Raw genomic sequence first — 20,942 nt, forward strand, 5'->3', positions numbered from 1 at the left:
ACGTCAACCTATGAGATTGTGAGGAATGGTAGGAGGAAGAAATCATTATTCGAGTGGTGGTAAAGCGATGTATAAGAAATTACTAGTTAGTCAATGACGGCTTAGACCTAGGAAAGTAGAAAAAAATATAAATGCACGCGGTGTAGAATGGGGTTTAAGAGGACTTATTGAGGGAGTCCCCAACCAGAGCAGGCAATCAATCGATTTGATTGAAAAATGGTCGATTTAACTAATTTCAATGACAATAAAAATATGGGAGTGTGAAACATTCATGGATCATCATTCAATCCTGGGCAATTTCGGGTCTTCCTGCTAGTAATTATAAAATAAATAAAACTAGATCAAAGTATTGTCTGTGGCGTGACTCCCAAAGGATATGAACGTAACCTACAAAATGTGAAAGTTCGACCAACCTTCAACTGGTTTAAAATTTAACAAACGAATGAACCAAGCCCTACAAACCTCCAATGAACAACATATGGGATCTTCAGTATCTTACTTATTTCTGATCATTTGAAACCGTAGCAGCAAGTTTTAATCTCCCCTCCATCAAAGCCAGAAGTTTTGGGGAAATATCAGATATTTTGTAAGTCATATGCAAAACTAGGAAAACAAATGACTACGATTGAAACATTTTATGGCTGTAAAAAAGTGCCAAAAATAAGGTCTGGATGATCCCCTTAATGTGCGACCTTAAAGACAAATCTCACATAGCCCACTACACAATTTGGGTCATTATCTTTCCATCCACCTTCACTTGTTAAATTCTGACAATGGTCACTGAGATTTGGAATTTATAAAATTGTCAAAAAAAGGTTGTGTGTGTGTGTGTGTGTGTGTGTAGAGGTGCCAAAAAGAAATTCTGCATTTGTCATTTTTGTTTAAAAGCGCAAGTTTAAGCTTAATTGAATGTAACTGTTTAAACAACCTATTACTTCATTTGATTTGCATTTTATTCTTCTATAATATAATACAAAATCTATCCAAGAATATATGAAGTATATTTGTATAAATTTTCGTAAAAATTGGTCCATCCGTTTCAGAGTCCATAGAGAACAAACTCAGATACACACAAAGTTTATTTTACAAAATAGTAGAGATAATGTTCTATCTAATGTTATTATATACAGAGGCACCAAAAAGAAAGTCCGCACTTGCCATTTCTTTTTCAAAAACCGCAAATTAAGGCTAAATTGATTGTAACTGTTTAAACAACCTATACCTCATTTGATTTTCCTTTTATTCCTCTATAATTTTACCTGTTCATATTTGACTTTTAATTGAAGTATCCTAGTGTTCACATCAATTTAAAAAGTTAACTCTAAATCAAGAAGGCAAAAAGAAACTCTGCACAATGGAAAATTGCTATTCAAATGTAACTTTAGAACGTTAATTAATTTAAGATTTTGATTAATTTCCACATTTTAAAAAGTTATCAACTTTTATAACACCTACCTTCAATCTCTCTCTCTCTTTTAAGAAATATACTTGCATAAAAACGATTTGTAATATACTAAGCCCATATTAGTAACAAGTAATGTTTCATAGTGATAAGAATGGTATTAATTATAGTGTAGTGTGAATCATTTTTATTTATTTGCAAATACAAACCATGAAAGCGTGGTCATTCGATCCTTTCTGAGCAAAGAGCTCCGTTTCGCTGAGAGGTGTCAGAAAAGTTACCACAGGGATCACTGGCTTGTGGCAGCCAAGCATTCGTAGCAACGTCGCTTTTTGACCCTATTATTGCAAAACAGAATTCGCCAAGTGTTGGATTGTTCACCCACTGATAGGGAACGTGAGCTGGGTTTAGACCGTCGTGAGACAGGTTAGTTTTATCCTACCAATCGACACATATGCAACGTCAGCCGTGACTATGGCCATCCCGTCCAGTACAAGAGGAACTACGGGATCAGAGCAATGGTTTGCATGCTCACTCAACTGAGCGGCGGTGCCACGCTGCCTCTGTGCGATAATGGCTGAAAGCTTCTAAACTGGAACCGCGACCGGTGCCGTCACGGTATTACGAAAGGTGTCTCTTTCCGTTCCACTGGAGCCTGCCATAGCAGTCGTCATTGTTTGTGATGGTGGCAGTGGCAGCAGTGGTGGTTTCCCTGGTCGTCTTTGTGTCATCATTGGGTCACTGTCGTCATTGCTGCTTACGAGGCGGCATACGCGAATTGGCCAACTGACTCAACATCCATGACCAGTTGGATGTTGCCATCGCCGTTCTGTTTCAAACCCCCTGTGGAGTGTGAAATGAGGGGTCTCTCATAGACCACTTGACTTCAGGCTCAGGGTGTCCTACTTAGTAAAGAAGCCACCACACTATGATCTATTGAGACTAATCCCTCAACCGAACCAATTCGTCTCCACGAGGGACAATCGTCACTTTTAAGACAGAAGTAAAAGGGGCAAGTGCTTGGGCACCCCTAGTACTCCCCTCTCTGCACCTCCCAGCATGAGGGTGTCAGTTTTAAAAATTACATAGCATAAAACAAATATAAAATCTAATTTGTCTTTTTTTTTTGCTTGGTTTTCAACATTTTATTTTTTTTATAGCAAAGTAGAATTAATCAACGGTTGTTTCCTAAAAACTTTCACCTTATATACTTTATAATATATACTGAAATATTTTTAGTGCTAGGATTGAGTTATGTATGACAGATATTTCAATTTAATTTTTATAATTAGCCGCAATCTATGTAATAATAATAATAATAATAATAATAATAATAATAATAATAATAATAATAATACGCTAAAGCATGTTATTGTTCCTATGTACGTCATTACCTTTCACACATAATTAAAGAATGAGATCGTCCATTCAGCAAAAATAGTGATTGATGATTACTCTAATGTGCTAACCTAAAAACATTTTACATATGTCACTGACTCCTTTTAAGTACGACAGCAACATATAACAGATGAAAGATGCAGCTGTGGAATTTCCATAGGTCTCACTAGTATTTAGATAATAGATGACCCACTTATACACGAGCAACCAATCAGAACTCGGAGAATGCAATTGTCTATTGAAGCATAATGGAAAGTCCAAGTCTGCTTATAAGCCAACTTCCTAGGTTTCTATCTCATTTTCTTCAGTTGCAAATCAACTGATCAGATAACTGAGCACTGACTACTAGTGGTGAGGCCCCATTTGAGGGATGTGGTTAATGTGGAGTAGTCCCTAAGTTACCATTGCTTCCAGGTCCATTTTGGCATGGAATGGTAATACCTGTTAAGGCATCTAGTGCTACCGATCAAGTTATCTGAAGATATTGGCTTTTTGACCAAAAATGCAAAAAACGTTGATGTTATCGTTTTTTTATTCATTTTTTTTTTCATTTTTCAAAACTCAACCATGTTCTGCAAAGTCAAACACATTATTCTTCTACAAAACAATCAAAGTAAACACCATAAATAAATACTAATAAGATATAAAGAATTTGAAGAACAAATACTTTTTTCCCCCAAAAATTGCTGAATTCGGCATTAAATAACCCCAAAATGGTCGATACACCAAAAAAAATAAAACTAAGCAACTACTAAATTCAATAGATATGAATACCGTATAACCTTGGTACAATCTTCTTAGATAAGGGTTATTTCTATCAAATTTCATTTTCCTGGCTTTAATGGCCTAAAATAGTTGACAGATAGTCCATCAATGTATTATAGACTAAGTCACTGCGGGGAGGTATATGAATCTTCCTACCAGTGTACCATGGTGAGTCCTCAACTAGAGCAGGCAATTAATCAATTTGATTGAAAAAATAGGCAATTTTACCGATTTCGATGATTATAAAATATTGGAGAGTGAACCATTCGTTGATCTTCATTCAACCTCGGGCAGCGTTGAGTCTCCCTACTAGTATATTATAGAATATAAGTCAAGTAGGACAAATTAAATACAAGAAAAAAATAAGATAAGAAAGTTAATGTGTAAAACATTTAATTTTCTTGGAGGATAATCCGACAGGAAATAGTGTACTTAAAAATGAAATGAAAGTTAATATCCAGTAGAATCACATGTACAATAATCCAGAAAATATTAGTTTTCAAAAGCTGTAAGTGATCCGAAGACGTTCCAAAGAAGTGATCTGAAGAAGACTTTTTTTTTGGGGGGGGGGGGGCTTTAAATTAATAACTCTATTTTCTGTTGTTGCAAAGAAAAAAAAGATTACACAAAACCTCGGCTTACTGTATCGGCGTCCCCGTCGATACTTTCTGTAGACTCGTTTTCACCTCTGTCCCATCTGCTCCAGTGGCTTGCTTTTATAAAAAGACAGTCCTCCAAATTTCCATATGTGTATGAGAGCACACCAGATTCTGCGAGACTGCATTGTTATATAAGGCCGCAGACCTGTTCCTTGTCTGGAGAAAATCTCACATCACCGGAGCCATCCACGGTGATTCCACCCAGCTGTGTAATAGTGTCCATTCCAAGGAGAAGGTCGTATCCAAGAAGCTCCCTGTCGACCACCAATGCCTTCACAGCCACCGGGGGCCATCGCTAACGCTTATATGGACAATTCTCACCCCACAACACACCAGCAAGGCTTCACCAACAGTTTATACTGGGACCTTCTGTTTTGTCCATGCGGTGCAACATTTCTTGTGTATGAGGGTTTGGGTGCATCCGGTGTCAATCAGCGCTGAGCACCTACACCCATCAACTCGTACTGTCACTACAGGAAGCACTTTGTTCAGTGTTGCTTTGGGGAGGGTGCTGGTGCTGCGGCTTCCTCTCATTGCTCCTTTCCCAGACAATTCCAAGCTACATGGCCTGGCTTGTCGCATCGGTGACAGCGTCCTCGTTTCCATGCTCCATAGTCCGGGGTGCGCTTTGCACCGCTTCTGCAGTCTCTGGTGAAGTGGTTGGGGCCGCCACATTTGTAGCACTGTGGGCTCTCTGTAGGCGATTCCAGTGCGTCAACCGCTGCCGAGACCTGCTCCACATCGTCCTTTAGGATGTTTCAGGCTCTAGCCAACAACTCCTCCAACCCAAGCTCATTGAGCTTTGACAATACCCGCAACAGCCGACTGGCATCATCCGGGAGCCCAGACAAAAAGGCGCATGACAATATTCGGTCACTTGTACTGCCGAAGGGAGCAGCAAGCTTCTTCAGATCGGCCAGGTAGACATCCAGTCTCCCCTGACCCAAGCCAACGTTCAGAGAATTGCCTCCAGGCAACAAAAGGGTCCGCACTAAATGCTCCGTACAATGCTTGTTTTATCTGCTCCATTGTTGCCTCATCCCTGAGCTGCTGGTATACGGCATAAGCCCCCTTAGTGAGCCTCAATGGAATGACAATCGCTGGATCCTTAATTTTGCACAACCGACAAACGCGCTCGGCCTTCTCCAGCCATTCAACCACTGAAGGACCAGCTGTGGACCCATCAAACTCTGGTATCAGCTTAAGGTCGAATCTGTCCATGGTAAAAAATGTACACCGAGATAGGTTGTTGTTGCAAAGAAAAAAAAAATGAATACACAAAAACCTCGGCTCACTGCAGCAGCGTCGTCTGTCGGTACTTTCCATAGACTCGTTTTCACCTTTGTCCCATCTGCGCCAGTGGCCTGTTTTTATAAAAAGACAGTCCTCCAAATTTGCATATGTGCATGAGAGCACATGAGATTCTATGAGACTGCATTGTTATATAAAGCCGCAGGTGGCATCTTGGACTCTTTTCAGCATCAGAATGCTGCGTCAGCAAAGCGCACACCGAAGCCATTTAAGAGGTAAGCCTGCTTTCCCACAATTTTCGCCACATTTTCTTTAATTGCAGATTAGGCAATTATCAGTTATTTTTAGTGCAGCTTGGTTTGGCAATTCATCTGGACGGAGTCACATGATATGAAACATTTGATGAATAAATAATTTCATGGAATTGACCTGTCAACTGACTGCCTCGTCTGCAATTTAATCTTATTACATTATATTCTTTGTGGATATGAAAAGCCCCATGTCTATGCTATGCTAGATACAATAGACCATTTGGAAGACAACATTCGATGCATTATTGTAGAAATACAACCTAATTTAATGCAAGGAGTTTGTGAAAATTAACCTTTAGCTTACGCCATATACAAACCAGGCAGCCATATGCTCAAAATTGTATTTAAATAATAATTGTTCAAATTAATCTCCACATTAAACCACATATTTTATAATAAAAATATTTTATAATAAAAATATTTTTCAGCGATTCATTTTAAAGTTCGCTGTCCCTAAAAAAAAAAAATACCCTTTATATATACATGAGAGAATGTGTTGAATGTTATTTTTAAGAATGAAACGCGTATTCACCTGATTTTCTTGTTCCCAGATCAGTTTCTGTTTTTCTTCTTCGTGCTTAAAACGGACTTCAGTAAGAGTCTGCTTGTATTTCTGCTCAATTTGTAATGCATTCTCCTGTGCAATTCTAACTTGTTGCTCAAGTTCTCCAATACGCTGAAAAAAAAAAAAATTGAAAATTACTTTCATGTGATGAAGCTATAACATGTCTTTTACATGCAATTTCTTTTTAATGAGTCAACATTATCAAGGCTAAAATCACTCAAGGATAAATGATTTGGATATATAACCAGTTGAATGATGATGAATACTATAGAAGTATGAGAAATCTCTACGTACCACCTACTTCAAATAACATTAAACCTAGAAAGCAGCAGATTTCCTCTTTATTTTATATCAGCAGTTCAGCCTGGCTTTGCTCGGACCCTATGTACTGTTCATAACTTTATGTGCACATATATATATATATATATATATATCTCCAAAATTAGTCGAGTCTGCAAAAGTCAACTCTTTCGACTTTTTTTTTTTTCGCCCAAAAACTGATTAAAGCTTGTTGCATGTCTGAATACGTTCATGTAAAATTTCAAATGTTTAGACTCAAAATTGGCTGAATAGTTTGTTAGAGAGTGCAAAGATCAAATCTTTTGAACTTTGACCCCTTGGCAGCCAAATTTTCGGCCAAAAACTGATTAAAAAGCTTGCCCTGTGTCTGAATACATTTTATGTAAAATTTCAAATGTTTAGACAAAAAATTGGCTAAGTAATTTGGTAGAGACCGTAGAGGTAAAATCTTTTTTTTCTTTGACTTCAATTTTGACCCTTTAACATTTATTGTTTTGGGCTCAAATTGAATTAAAACGTTTGATCCATGTCCAAGTAACCTACATCAACAATTTCAAATGTTCAGACCCAAAATTAACGGAGGAGTTTGGTAGTTTTGAAAGGACAAATTGTTGAACTTTGATCTCATAACAGCCCAATTTCTGTCCGAAAACCAATTAAAAAGATTTCCCCAAATCTCAAAACCCCTTATGTTATATCTCGAGTCTGCAGACTGAAATTTGATAGAGTAGTTTGGTAGGGAAAGCCACACACACACACACACACACACACACACACACACACACACACACACACACACACACACACACACTCACACACACACACACACACAATCTCACTTTTATAGATATATACATTTATTTTTATTTTTTTTTTTACTTTGTCTCCAAGCAAGGCACATCGTCACTGAGACATAAGGGGGCTACTATGAATTAAGGGCCATACCTATGGGGATATTCTAAGTAGGGAGTTGTACAGTAAAACGTTTGTTCACATTCAAAGCTGGGTTAACTATTAAACTTAATAAGCACGTGCTTAGGGCACCAAGGAAAGGAGGGGGGGGGGAATCAGAAATTTTCATAATCGAATGTTCAATGATGCCTCTGTGTTTAATGAAATAATTCGCCTTTATTTCAATGGATAAAATGTTGTGTGGTTATTTATGTGATATACAAGCCAATGTGTCATATAAGATTAGTTCTGATGATTTCGGCAAAGATTTTGTAGTTTAAAAAAATCCGGAGAAAACTTTCAAATGTAAAAGTTTATTATTTGCTCAGTAAGAGTATTCACACAAGCCATCATCAAAGATTTCTCTGAGAACAAATTGTGACATTCTTTGAAGTCTGAGTGACAAAAAGTCTCCCCAGGTTTCCAGTAATCTCCACCTTTTTCGATAACCATCGCAGATGAATTTGCATTATCGTAACACCCACTTACCATTGATTTTTCGTTGGTGGCGACCATTGGTCTTCACTAAAATTTGGGTGGCAAAAAGCCTCCCCAAGGTCCCAGTCCTCTTTGCACTCATCCAGCAGAGGTCTGGCTAGTGCTTTCTCTCCTCGGTCTTTCCACCTTTCTTGACCTTCCTCACTTATTTGGTGTGGTGTCAGTTTTTGGTGACACACACACGAAAAATAACACTTGTGGAGAAAGTAGAAGCGAAGGAGTGTTAACTTACATACAGCTTCAGTTTTCATGATTCCATGTGATACTCCTTTGTTTTAGCATTTTCTGTAGTTTATGCCTGTAGCTCATGTGTTTTTACCTCTTTGCATTCAGGGGTTTATTATAATTTTTATTATTTATTTGTAGAATTTAAGTAAATGTTATTTCCTTTAGTACTGGTAGTTTTGATTCATTTCAATGGAGAATATCATGCATGGTTTGTTTGTATTTTGTAATGACAGATACAGGACACCAAAGTCTTAAATGCTCCTAAAAGGCATGATCCGGTTCTGTTCGCATTACATTTAATTTTTTAAATGTTTGTACCGTCAGGGGAGCAAGAAGGGAATTCCAAATGTAAGCAGTTCAAGGAAAGAAGTTATTAAAGTAGAAAGCTTTTTAGCATCTGGGGACCTGTACGGTGAAAGGGGTGGGATTTTGCTAATTGTTGGGTCAGTCGGCATGAAATAGTTATGTCAAGTTATGCACCATTACACAAAGTTCGTTGGAGCACATTCTTTGCTAGCTGCACTCAGCCCTACACTGCTTTTGTATGTGTTTATTAAGACACAAAGTAAAGCCTGTTCTCCAGATTGAAGGATTTTTATTTTTTTAAATAAACATTTGTTTTTGTTGTTACATTTTTCGCATTCTTCTTTCTAAATTATTCTGTTTCGGATTAACAATTTCGTTGCGTTTTCAAGAATCATCAAAAAGAAAAAAATGTATGTGAAAGTAGTAATATCGATTATATTAAAGCTACTGGCCTGCAAAGGTCTGTGGTACTGGCCAACTCCTTAATTGCATGTCCCAAAGACTTGAGTATAAGTCCTAGTGGTCAGAAATAAAGGAAAGAATGAAAAGATCGGAACCGTTCATTATAAGCAAAAACGAATATCAGAACAAGTAGTAATACTATTTAGTCCACAAATGGAAATGAAGAAAGAAATAAAAAAAAAAGAAGTCTAATTTGTCTTATTTCTTTTTTGTTGATTGAGCAAACTCACTTTTTACTAACAAACTTTAGCCTAAGCTCAATGGATGACTAAAAGGATTACATTTTTTTTTTTTTTTTGCAACTCCTTAATTGTGTTCCCCATAGACTCCAGTTTAAGTTCTAGTGCTGAGAAATATTATGAGAAAGGGGGGTGGGTACTTTGAATATGTTGGATATCCCCTATTTGGGATGCCAATTGCTACTGACTAAAGCTGAGTTAATGTTTGTTTCCCTTTTCCCCTATATAGTTTACTCACAGCTCCGGGATTGAGTTATGTTTAAAAAATTATGCTTTTATTGTTCTAATTAACTCACAGAGTGACTCCTTCCTTACTAGCTTTCTCACTTTCACCCCCTCTCATTCTCATCATGTGTTATTTCTTAACTCTTATTATATACGTTCGCTGTCTCTCAATTGATAATGAAGAGAGAAAAAAGGAAAAAATAAAGCGATTGGAGTAGTCATTATAAACAAAAGCGAATATCCTTACACTATTAGTCCGTAGATGGAGAGAAGGGGGCTGATTTTATTTTATTTCTTTTTTGCTAGCTGTGCATACCCACTTATTACTAATTAATAAAATTTAACCTAAGCTCAGTGGGTGACTCAACGAATCACATTTTTCCTAGTAGTTAAATAAAACATTGTAGTCTATATATCTATAAAAGTGAAATTGTCTGTGTGTGTGTGTGTGTGTGTGTACATTTCCCTACCAAACTACTCTATCAAATTTCTGTATACAGACTCAAGATTTAACATAAAGTGTATTGAGATTTGAGAAAATCTTTTTAATCGTTTTTCAGCCAGAAATTTGTCAAGAGGTCAAAGTTCAACGATTTGACCTTTAAAAACTCTACCAAATTCCTCTGCCAATTTTGGGTCTAAACACTTGAAATTTTAGATGTAGGTTACTTGGACATGGATCAAACTTTTTAATTTGATTTGAACTTAAAACAATAAATGTTAAAGGGTCAAAATTGGGGTCAAAGTTTAAAAATTTTTATCTCTGCGGTCTCTACCAAATTACTCAGCCAATTTTTTGTCTAAACATTTGAAATTTTACATAAAGTGTATTCATACATAGGACAAGCATTTTCATCGGTTTTTGGCTGAAAATTTAGCTGCCAAAGCTGAAAAAGTTTACCTTTGCAGACTCCTCTGTCAATTTTGTGTCTAAACACTTGAAATTTTAGATGTTAGTTACCTGGACATGAGTCAAACTTTTTAATATATATATATATATATATATATATACACACAAAGTTATGAACAGTACATGGGCCCGAGCAAAGCCAGGCTTAACTGCTAGTATAACAATAGATGCAACGATGGTCGAAATGTAAATATCGATTTATAGGACAATAATTCGAAGACAAAAATGTATTTACTTGCAAAGTCTAAAAGCAACAGCACAGCCTTCATTTCTATGTGGCAAAGTTATTGCAATGAGTAGTATTAGAATTATGCCATTAGGGACTTTGGCTTCTGATGAGGACACCCAATAGAGATTGGTCTGACACTCAATGGTATTGCATCTACAACCCAGCAAAAGGACTCTGGTGAAATCCAAACGCATTTGCGCAGAAGATCTGATGGCTTCTGGTCGTTTTTACCAATGTATCTATCAACAATCAATGACGAGCAAGGGCGTTTGGTCATTTATTATTGCAATGCCAGCAACATTCACCTTGGCGTTTAGAATTTAAATATATTTTTGAGCCACGTGGCTTTTATATGGCATAATCTAGAGGGCCAATTTTCACAAACTCTTTGCATGAAATTAGTCTATATTTTAATAATGACGCATTGAATATTGTCTTCCAAGTGGTCTATTATGTCTGGCTTAGCATAGAGATGAGACTTTACATATCCACAAAGGAAATAATGGGTTTAAATCATGCAGATGAGGTGACCCATTCTGTGAAATTATTCATTCATCAAATGTTTCATATCATGTAGCATGTGGCTCTGTCCAGCTGAAACCCCAAAATGAATTGCCAAACCAAGCTGCCTAATCTGCAATTAAAGAAAATAGTTATTAATTTAAAGTTCGACCCCCCCCCCCTAAAAAAAACAAAAAAACTTTGTAGCCTCCTCGGATCATTTACTGACTTTGAAATCTATTTCCTGGACTATTCTGCATGCGATTCTATTGGATATTAACTTTCATTTCATTTGATTTCATTTTGAAGTACACCTATTTCCTGTTGGATTATCCTTCAAGAATTTTAAATGATTTACACATAAACTTATCTTTTCTTGCCTTATTTTTTTCTTGTATTTAATTTGTCCTATTTTATTTATAATCTATAATATACTAGTAGGGAGACTCAACGCTGCCAGAGATTGAATGAGGATCAACGAATGTTTCACTCTCCCATACTGTAGTTTACATTGCACTGTAGAGAACTTACTGTTGGTTTTATGAAATTATTTTTATATATAATGGCTTGAATTAAAGTTTAAAATGCAAAAGTAAACTATCATAGTTTATTTGTTCTCTAAACAGAAGCATTCAGTTCGAATGTACTCCTGTCATATCAAAAAACCTATTGTTGCTTTTATATGAACTTTCTGCATGTGCGATGATAAACCTTCTCAAATGCACTTGTGATGTTAGGCTGTATAAGGCGTAAATTTTAGTCAAAAATCGCCTAGGGTGATTGAACCAGCTTCCTCGAAGGAGGAAGTGCCACAGGAATATTAAACTCACAAGCAGTTCCTGGCCGCATGGATATCCCGGTCCGGGGAGATGACAACGTTAGGTTTTAGCAGTTCTTGCAAGGTCAATGTCCTCTTCCATATAGTGCCTGATATTCCCAAATTGTCACTCATATGGTACTGACCATACTCAACATTGCTTAATTCTGGTGATCTAAAGAGAACCGGTGTGTCACACGATTATGCCGTGTATGTGTGTGTGTGTGTGTATATGCATGTGTGTGTGTGTATATATATATATATATAAGCCTGACGAATTCTCACGAGAACAAAACGTGGAATATTCTGTGTAGCTAAATTGCCATATATATATTCATAACTTTATATATAGTAATGCAGGATAAGGATAATAATATTACGTTAATACATGTGAAATCGCCACTCAATACCTAAAGATGACAGTCTTCATTGATGACTTAAAATTTTTTTTTTGTTTAACTCACGTTCACCCCAAACTTGGACGTAAGAGTCTACTATTTGGGACGATGCCGAGGTAAGATTAACAAGATGCTACTTTACATTACATTTAAACTTCTGTATATCAGTACAGTCAGCGTAACAGGAAGTAATTTCCAAAGTCTAGCGATTCAAGAGAAGAAGCTATTAAAGTAGAAAGCTTTCTGGTATTTAGGGACCTCAACAGTGAAGGAGTGAGATTTTGTTGCTAAGCAGGTCTGTTGTATGTATGAACGTCGACGGGGGCAAGTGCAACGAGTTCATTAGAACACATTCCATCAAAATATTTTTAAAACGGGCAACAGGATGCAATCGCTAGTTTCTGTTGACCTAAGTGTCGGAGGTACTTGTACTTGTGACGGCATTCACCCAGGGTTGAGCTGGCTTCAAATGAATTCGATGCATCAAGAGTTTGAATTGAAAGCCATGTTTAATTTCAGAAGAGTTTCTGATAGGTAGCTAATCTGTATAAATTTTTAACTTTAAAAGTTTGCAGACAAAGAGCAAAGATCTTTCTCCAATGGACACATAAAATTATGTGCAAGCATTCTAAAAGATCCAATATTTTTATAGAGCAATTCCAGTTTCTGATTGGTTGCTAGCAGAACCTGGCTCCATTTCATTGGTCATTTTCTATTGCCAGTGTCTATAAGTAGAACCTTCCAATTTTTTTTAAATCACTCTTTTTATATCAAGAATATTGCAACAAAGAGTCAAGACAGTGCATCCATATCTATCCGCTGCCGACTCCTGAACATATCTCAGCCATTTGCGATTCTATCGTCTCACACTAAAGATATGAAGGCCAGTCATAGCTTCCAAGTGGCAGAGGTAAGCTAAAATACATCAGGAACATGTACTGCTCCAAATCTACAAGAAGTACCGCGATCAAAAGCAAACGATATCGACATCTCAATATTCAACGCTGCATTCAAGTTCAACTCGTTCAACATGATCAGCAGCAGCTGGCATAAATCTCGAACGTTCTGAGCCTTGAAGCGTTTTGTTTTAAGATCAGTTGAGCATTCAGTTGAACAACAAAAGAAGGAAGCTCTTTCTAAGTCATTAAGCAATTAAGATAGAAAAGACATGAGAAGAATGCGTATCGGTTTAAATGGCGAGCAATTGTACGGGCAAATAATTAATTGACGGAGGACATAAAGATAACATCAGTAGAAATCCATTAAGACGAAAATATCAAGGGATGAATGATTATCAATTAATTGAAAACATAAAGGAGATACAAACAAATTTCAGTGTGTTTTTATCTATCTTCTATTGTTATATGTAAAAGTCGAGTTCATCAACGTTCGTTTTGTTGTTTTTTGTTTTTCTTATTTTAACTAAAAGAATACTCGTCCTAGGACAGGCAAAATTAATCCATCCGAAGAGAAGTTTTGCTCCACTTTCAGGCGTTAAAGATTAAAATTAAGATATGATAGCAAACTCTATCTAAAATCCTGAGTCCATTTACATTTTTATGTGTCCAACACTTAATGTCTTAAACTCTCCATTTAAAAGTTCAAATATTTCACATTTGCATTAAATTTAATCCATAATCATTAGACACCAATAAAGCAAAATTTCCTGAATGTTAATTCATTCTCGAGACCCCTTAAACTTGACGCTTAAATTTTGGATAGAATCGAAAACATGTAATTGTTTTTGATGCAAATTGGATTAAGAATTCTAGACATAAAGCTTAGTAGCATTATATTTTGATTTTAAACTTACTACGGAAACAACTGTTCTATTTGAGGAAGTCATTTTATCTGTCCTGGAATAGGTATTTCATTTGTATATAAGAGTAATAAAGAATAATAAATATATGAAAATAATGTGAAGAAAATATAAAAGTAAAGTAACGTAGTCATTCAAAAAGAATGATGGCAACCTCGTGTCTCGTGAGACAATGACATTCTGCATCCAGTCTGGTGCAGCACAGCACCTATTGTGATTATAAAATCAAAGCTGAAATTACTTCTTTGGTGAAACAATGATTTTCCGCATCTGATGTACTTTAGCGTCTGCTGTAGCTACACAGTTGGAGATGAAGTTGCCTCTCTGGATGCAGATCTCGGCAGGTGATGAAGAAACCAAAGTTTTCCCGGTAACCAGGGCCCCTGGTTCGACGGAAAGGTAAACCAATATGATTGCAGCGAGTGCAGCTGCAGGAGTTTCCAGAAAAGTGTTTCAATGCTTCACCATCCGCCTATCGGGACTCCAAACTGAACTTTTTTTTGTCAGGGTTTACTCCCTTAACCTTTGCCTATACTAAAGCATCCACAAGACAGTGGAGGATTCAAAAAGAATATCTTGACAGATACGTCATAGTTTATGAATCTTCGAATGAAGTCAAAGCAGAACAAACGTTGTTAGTGGTTATGATCCAACAGGTCACACGTACATGATGTTATTAAAGCAGAGTTAATTAATTCCTCTGTGTTTGCCATGTTTTGCAATTATTCAACAAAGTAATCCATCTCTTATCCATCACTTTCCGACTCCCCATGCTCTTGATTTATATCGTTCCACTTAAAAGCCGAGGGTCATGAAACAAGGAACGAATAAGGATTGGAACAATCCATTATAAGCAAAAGGAAAGAACACCGCTGTGGTTAAAAAATGGTAAATTCGACACACTGCTGTCAAAAACTTGCTACTCTAAATCTAGCCGCTCTGCTGTCAAAACTCAACTCTAAAACACGACGCACTGCTGACAACACTTGCTACTCTGATATTCAAATCTAAAATTAACCCAGTTTCTAGAATAATCAGGTTCTTTTATATCTTACTGGAAGCATCTCATTTGCATGTTAGGTGTCATATAAAGACAATATCGCAAGTATATAAAAAGAAAAGTCGGTTATTATTTTTCTTTTTTTTCTTCATTCTTTTTGTCTACACGGAACTCTACAGATTGCACACAAACAGGTTTGTACTACGTTTTTAAAATGCTTACTTACAGAAAAGCAACTTATTTTGCCTTTGGTAGCATTCCAGACCACATTATCAATTAACTGTAGTTAAAAGGTAATGACGGTAAGAGAGAAAAAGTGACTAATTTTCGAGTGTTTTCTTATTCATTTAACTGGCTTTAGAAACTCACTTTTTTTTATTCAAATAATTTAAGTTCGCACAGAAATGTAGACAAAGACATTTGTTTCGAGTTTATTTTTGGAGAGAATATGATTGCACATGAAAGAGAGACTTCTATTAATTTGATAACTAATTTAACACAAATGACATCGGACCCGGGGGGGGGGGCCTTTGGGCAATCTAAAATTTGGTTATGTATCACAGCATTATTTCACATGCCAGCCTCGTTCAGTTTTCACACACAACTCTGAAACTGTCATTTCTTTGTGATCTACTTACATTACGGGCACACTAATCAACATCTTTGTTAACAATATTTGGACCTTACCTAATTTCTCTTATCATTTTCTTTATGAGAACTTGTCTATCTTCCGTGTCACTTTGATCTGCACTTACTGCGCCTATGTCAAAGCTCATACTAGTTGGTTTTTTTTACTTGCTATTGACATACTGCGACCTCCATAATGTAATAAATATCCTCAGAAATAAATGTTATCTATATATATATATACAAAAGGCAAAAGTGGCACGCACATTTTTGTATGTCCAGCAAAGGCTTTTTTTCGCACAGGTTCTCGAAAGGATTATTTTTTTACAACTTTTTATATATTCCTAGATCATAATGTCTACGATTTGCAAAGGGACGTCGTGTCTACATTTATTTTGATCAACTTTCATAAAATTCACGCTATTCCATCCTCTTGCATGTTTATTGGTCTTTTTCGTATAAATAAAGCGAAACTCACCGATGCAGAGTCGTCAGCGGCCTTTTGTGCTGGGACGTCTTGAAAGCAATTAGCTTTGATCAATGTGGGGAAAACCCTTCATATCAGACAATTGCTATTCATTTGAGAGTTCTCCTTTTTCAGGGAGCTTGATTTCCTTAACATTGTGAGGAAACCAATAAATGAAACAGCGGAAAGCTGAACTGGCCTTCAGCCAACGTTCATTTCTGCATTCACTTAGCAAGTTAACTTTTTGATTGGCATTGCTAAATTTGAATGCTTTTCACTTCCTATGGCCACGTAGCGTAGCGGTAAGATCTCACGTTTTCTTTCACTTTCTTTTCTACCTTCACGGATTCGAGCCTCTCTCCCTACTAACTTTTTTTTTCTTTTACACCTCCAAGCACTCTAAACGGTGTGTACCCCCGCTAGTCTATAATATAAATCTCACTTGTCTGTTTAAATGTATGTATGTTTGTATGTATTTATATCTACCTAAAACTTTCGACAGAGGCGTCGGATTTTTACAAGATCGGTATCGGTTTGCAACCCAACTCTTTGGATGACAAATATCCAAAAATTGGCTAGAAACATTAATTCCGTCACCCTCAACTGGGCACTTTTCTACCGAGAGGGGTGTCTTTTTTCGCCGATATTTTCCAAAATCATCCCCCTCTTTTTGATTGACTAGCATTAATTTAAACCTTTGCTACTTCTGGTTTGACAATGGACGCAACGGCAAAGACGTCACGTTTTTTTTTTCACGTCCTTCACAGTATAGGTTCGAGCCTGCTTACTACCACTTTAAAAAAATTTTTTTGTTCACCACACACCTCCAAACACCCGACCAACGCCGGATACCCAGGCTAGTTTATAATATAAACCTTACCTGTCTGTTTAAATGTATGTATGTATGTATGTATGTATGTATCTCTGCCTAAAATGTTTGACAGATTTTCACGAGATCGGTATCGTTGTGAAGCTCGACCCTTCGGACGACAAATATCGAAAAACTGGCTAAAAACATTAATTCCTTCATCCTCAACTGGGCACTACAGGGAGGGGTCGCTTTTTTCAATGATATTTTCGAAAATCATCCCCCCTTTTCGATTGTCTAGTCTTAATTTAAACCTTTGCCACTTCCGGTTTGGTTATGGATGCAACAGCAAAGACGTCAGTTTTTTCACGTTCTTTTCCTCCTTTGCAGTACAGATTGAAGCCTGCCTCCCTACTACCACTTTTTTTTTTTTTTTTTGCGTAACACACACCTCCAAACACCCGGGCAATGCCGAGCATCCAGGCTAGTTTCAAAATATTTTACAAAAGACAATAACATAGACATTAAGAGTAAACGTGTGACACTACCAAGGATCAATTCTTTTATTTCAGAACATAATAAATTATTATAGTAAGCGTCCTATAGTAGGCACCTGAAGTTTTGCGTATTCATTTTTATTTTTATTTATTTTTTCTTTTTGCAGACTGTTATTCTCATCTTCATAGTTGTTGTGATTTCACCACGTTTCGGCTAGTTCATCCTCTGGCCTTCTTCAGGTGATTAACCACGAAGGAATGCTATGTCTTGTAACTGTATTCCCAGTAATTACTGCCTTCCATAGTTGTTGTCGTCTCACCATGTTTTGGCCAACTAATCCTCTGGCCTGCTTTGGGTAGGATTGAAACCGCTATCTTCAGACAATGCTCACCTGGAACTGTAGAGACTCAACGCCTCTATCCACTATGCCATGGGGCCTGAAGGATGACCAAGGTTGGATTTTATGAATCCAATTTTATGTTCTGATCTGGTTTTCCATTGTCGGGTCCACAACGAATGGTATTATATACTTTTTATTTTTTGTTTATTTATTTATTCTGGAATCCTTTGAGATAAGGCCTCATAATTTGACACCTCATCTCAAAGAATCAAAACAAAAAATACCTGAACTTTTGTTTTAGTGACACCTAAGTTGTTTCTCAGTTGATAGTGATGTCTCTCTATTTCTTTCTTTGTTGCAGTTGTCTCCTTAATAACAGTGGTTGTAAAAGTTAACAACACAAAACCTCTCTATTATGTATTTTATATCCACGAAACCCTCATCCCATCATGCCCCACATCTATAATACCTCCAACCCATACATACAACACATACATTCATACAGATAGGAAGTGGTTGTCTGAAAGCACAATTCTTCTGTCTTGCTGTCCAGATAAATGATAAAACTTTTGTCTGTTTATCCACCATGTATCATTGGACTTCTGGTCCACGTCATATCCTGACGTGTCTCTTTAACTCTAAACTTTTCAACTTTAAAGAAATTTAAAAACTTTTTTGCTTAACGTAACCTCATGTGGAAAATTCCATTCTAAAACTTATTTTTACACATCTGCGTCTAATCTTCAAACGAAAGCGTGAAAAAGGAAGCCATAGAAAAGCAAAAAGAAGGAATACCACGTTATTTACAAATCTAAATGCAGATATGGATGAAGAATAAAATGCAAAACAAAGGGAAGAAAAAGGAAGAATTTTGTGTATTTGGCTTTGGGCAGAGGAAGTAGATCGGGGGGACACTTGTATACTGTGTGTATCTGATCTGTTTTTCTGCAACAATTCCATAGCTCGTGTGAAACTGGCAGATTCACGATTGCAAGACCAAATTCGTTAATGGAAGAATCGGGGGGGGGGGGGGTAATCATCAATATAAGAAAATGCGATTGGTTCAGTCATGTGCAAAAGAATGTCTTCAGAAGAAGATCCAAGGTAATTAGTTTTAATGGGGATAGGTGATCCGCAAAAAATTGATAGACGCCAAAAGAATTGTAAACAATTAGTGGCTGAAGAAATGGGACAGTTGGATCGATGATGTAATGCAAGTCTTAGACAGGGTTAGTTTTAATCACCTTACAGGGGGAAGGAATTAAATCTGGAGAGTATCAGATGCATGTAGAACAGGATGCTTCGATGTTGAAGGAATGGATTAGAGTCCGTCGGGTTAATAGATGTAGAGCAGTTGAGATAGCAAGTTTAGTTCACAGTAGAAGCTCAACGAAAACATGGGAGAAAATGATAAAAATGGACTTGAAGGAGAGAGGGATGAATAAAAACTTGGCCAGAGATAAGTTGTTTTAGAAGCCAATTTTTTAACGCGTCAAACATGTATCAGTGTGTTAAACGAAGTATGATGCTGCATGAAATATTGAAGATACGCACTGCTTAGTAGACGGCAAATGTAAGAACAGAGAAATCTATAGAGAGAAAGGAATAAAGATGATAGTGTGTTACCTGTTGTATATATTTATTGCTTTTTTTATCGTTTTATATTCATGTTTGTCCTAATAGTTCGGAATAGAATTCATTTTTCAGAAGAGACATTTAATTATATTACTTGTATTGATCGGACAATTGTACTCATCTTGGATGTTATTTGTGCAATGGTTCAGTTGGATTGCCCTTCGACCATCCTCAAGTATGTTTTTTTTTTTTTTTTTTTTTTACACGGTGATCACCACTTATCAAGGCCCGGAAGTCACTCAGGGATAAGGGTTATTGCAAGTACATTACGTTAGTGTGGAGATTTGATGAAGTGTTTACTTAAGGGGGCGGTTCATTAGGAATTTGTTAACATTGGACTTGAACACTTCCAAGTTGTAGTCTGGTGGGAAGCAGGCAGACGGAACAGAGTTCCACAGGCGTGCAGTTCTAAGAAAGAAGCTTTGTTCATGGAATCCGCATTTTGATTTAGGCACAGATAAAGAGTGGGGGAAATTTTTCACAGTGGATTCGGCTAGACGGGTGTTTTTCATGAAAAATTGGCGAGGGGGGACCAGAGATTGGAGTTCAGACGAGCACCTGCCATGGAAATAACGATAAAACAAGGATAGGCTCGCAACGTCTCTTCTGTGGGAGAGAGGTTGCAGGGTAGAGAAAAGGGCATCCCCCACTAAGCCACAAAGTCTATTTTGTACTCTGTCAAGGCAGGATAGGCTGTTTTTAGCAGCTCCTGCCCAGATATGGCAACAGTATTCCATCCTTGGACGTACTTGGCTATTATATGTTTGATGCTGTTTGGAAAAGAGAGAAAAGTTACTGGCTCTGTAGATATTTTCGTATTCTATGAGTTAGTCTCTATTTTATAGTTACTGTTTCGAATTTGTGAAAAAAAAATTAGTTGACAAACAGGAGGCAACTCTAATAAAGATCGACAGGAGATTATCTCCTTTCCATTGCCAAAAAGTAACAGCAAAATAAAGACGAACTCATAGAATACGAAAATATCTACAGAGCCAGTAACTTTTCTCTTTTCTTTTCCAAATAACAACCAACATGCCTGAGGATGGTCGAAGGCCAATCCGATCGAAACAATAAACAATCAGCCCTCATCTCAAAAATTCAAAACTTTAATATCAAATTGGTAAGGACCCGAGACATATAATTAGTTCCCAACCAACTTGAAGTCATAAGAACTGTGGGATGGCACATAAAAAAAAATTACATCCAATATGTTGCCGAATCACAAATGACAGCAATGTTTGATTGTTCCTTTCAATATTGTTAGTTTTGTTTATTATTTTCGTTTCGTCAGCCATGACAGAAGTGGGGCAACCTTATAATTAACACTTCCATCT

General features: G+C 36.8%; 1 protein-coding gene across 2 annotated transcripts in view; it reads right to left on the minus strand.

Annotated features, from left to right (window-relative positions):
- Nucleotides 1–20,942, minus strand: part of LOC145249765 (centrosomal protein of 112 kDa-like) — a 777,157-nt gene that overhangs the window by 71,822 nt on the left and 684,393 nt on the right. For both annotated transcript variants that reach the window (XM_080111687.1, XM_080111688.1), the window contains one exon: nucleotides 6,319–6,462. In XM_080111687.1, the coding sequence (XP_079967813.1) occupies nucleotides 6,319–6,462 (144 nt within the window). The remainder of the gene's footprint in view (nucleotides 1–6,318; nucleotides 6,463–20,942) is intronic.

The sequence above is a fragment of the Euprymna scolopes genome, chromosome 28, assembly GCF_053919585.1.
Source record: "Euprymna scolopes isolate OS-2025 chromosome 28, ASM5391958v1, whole genome shotgun sequence".
Lineage (NCBI taxonomy): Eukaryota > Metazoa > Mollusca > Cephalopoda > Sepiida > Sepiolidae > Euprymna > Euprymna scolopes.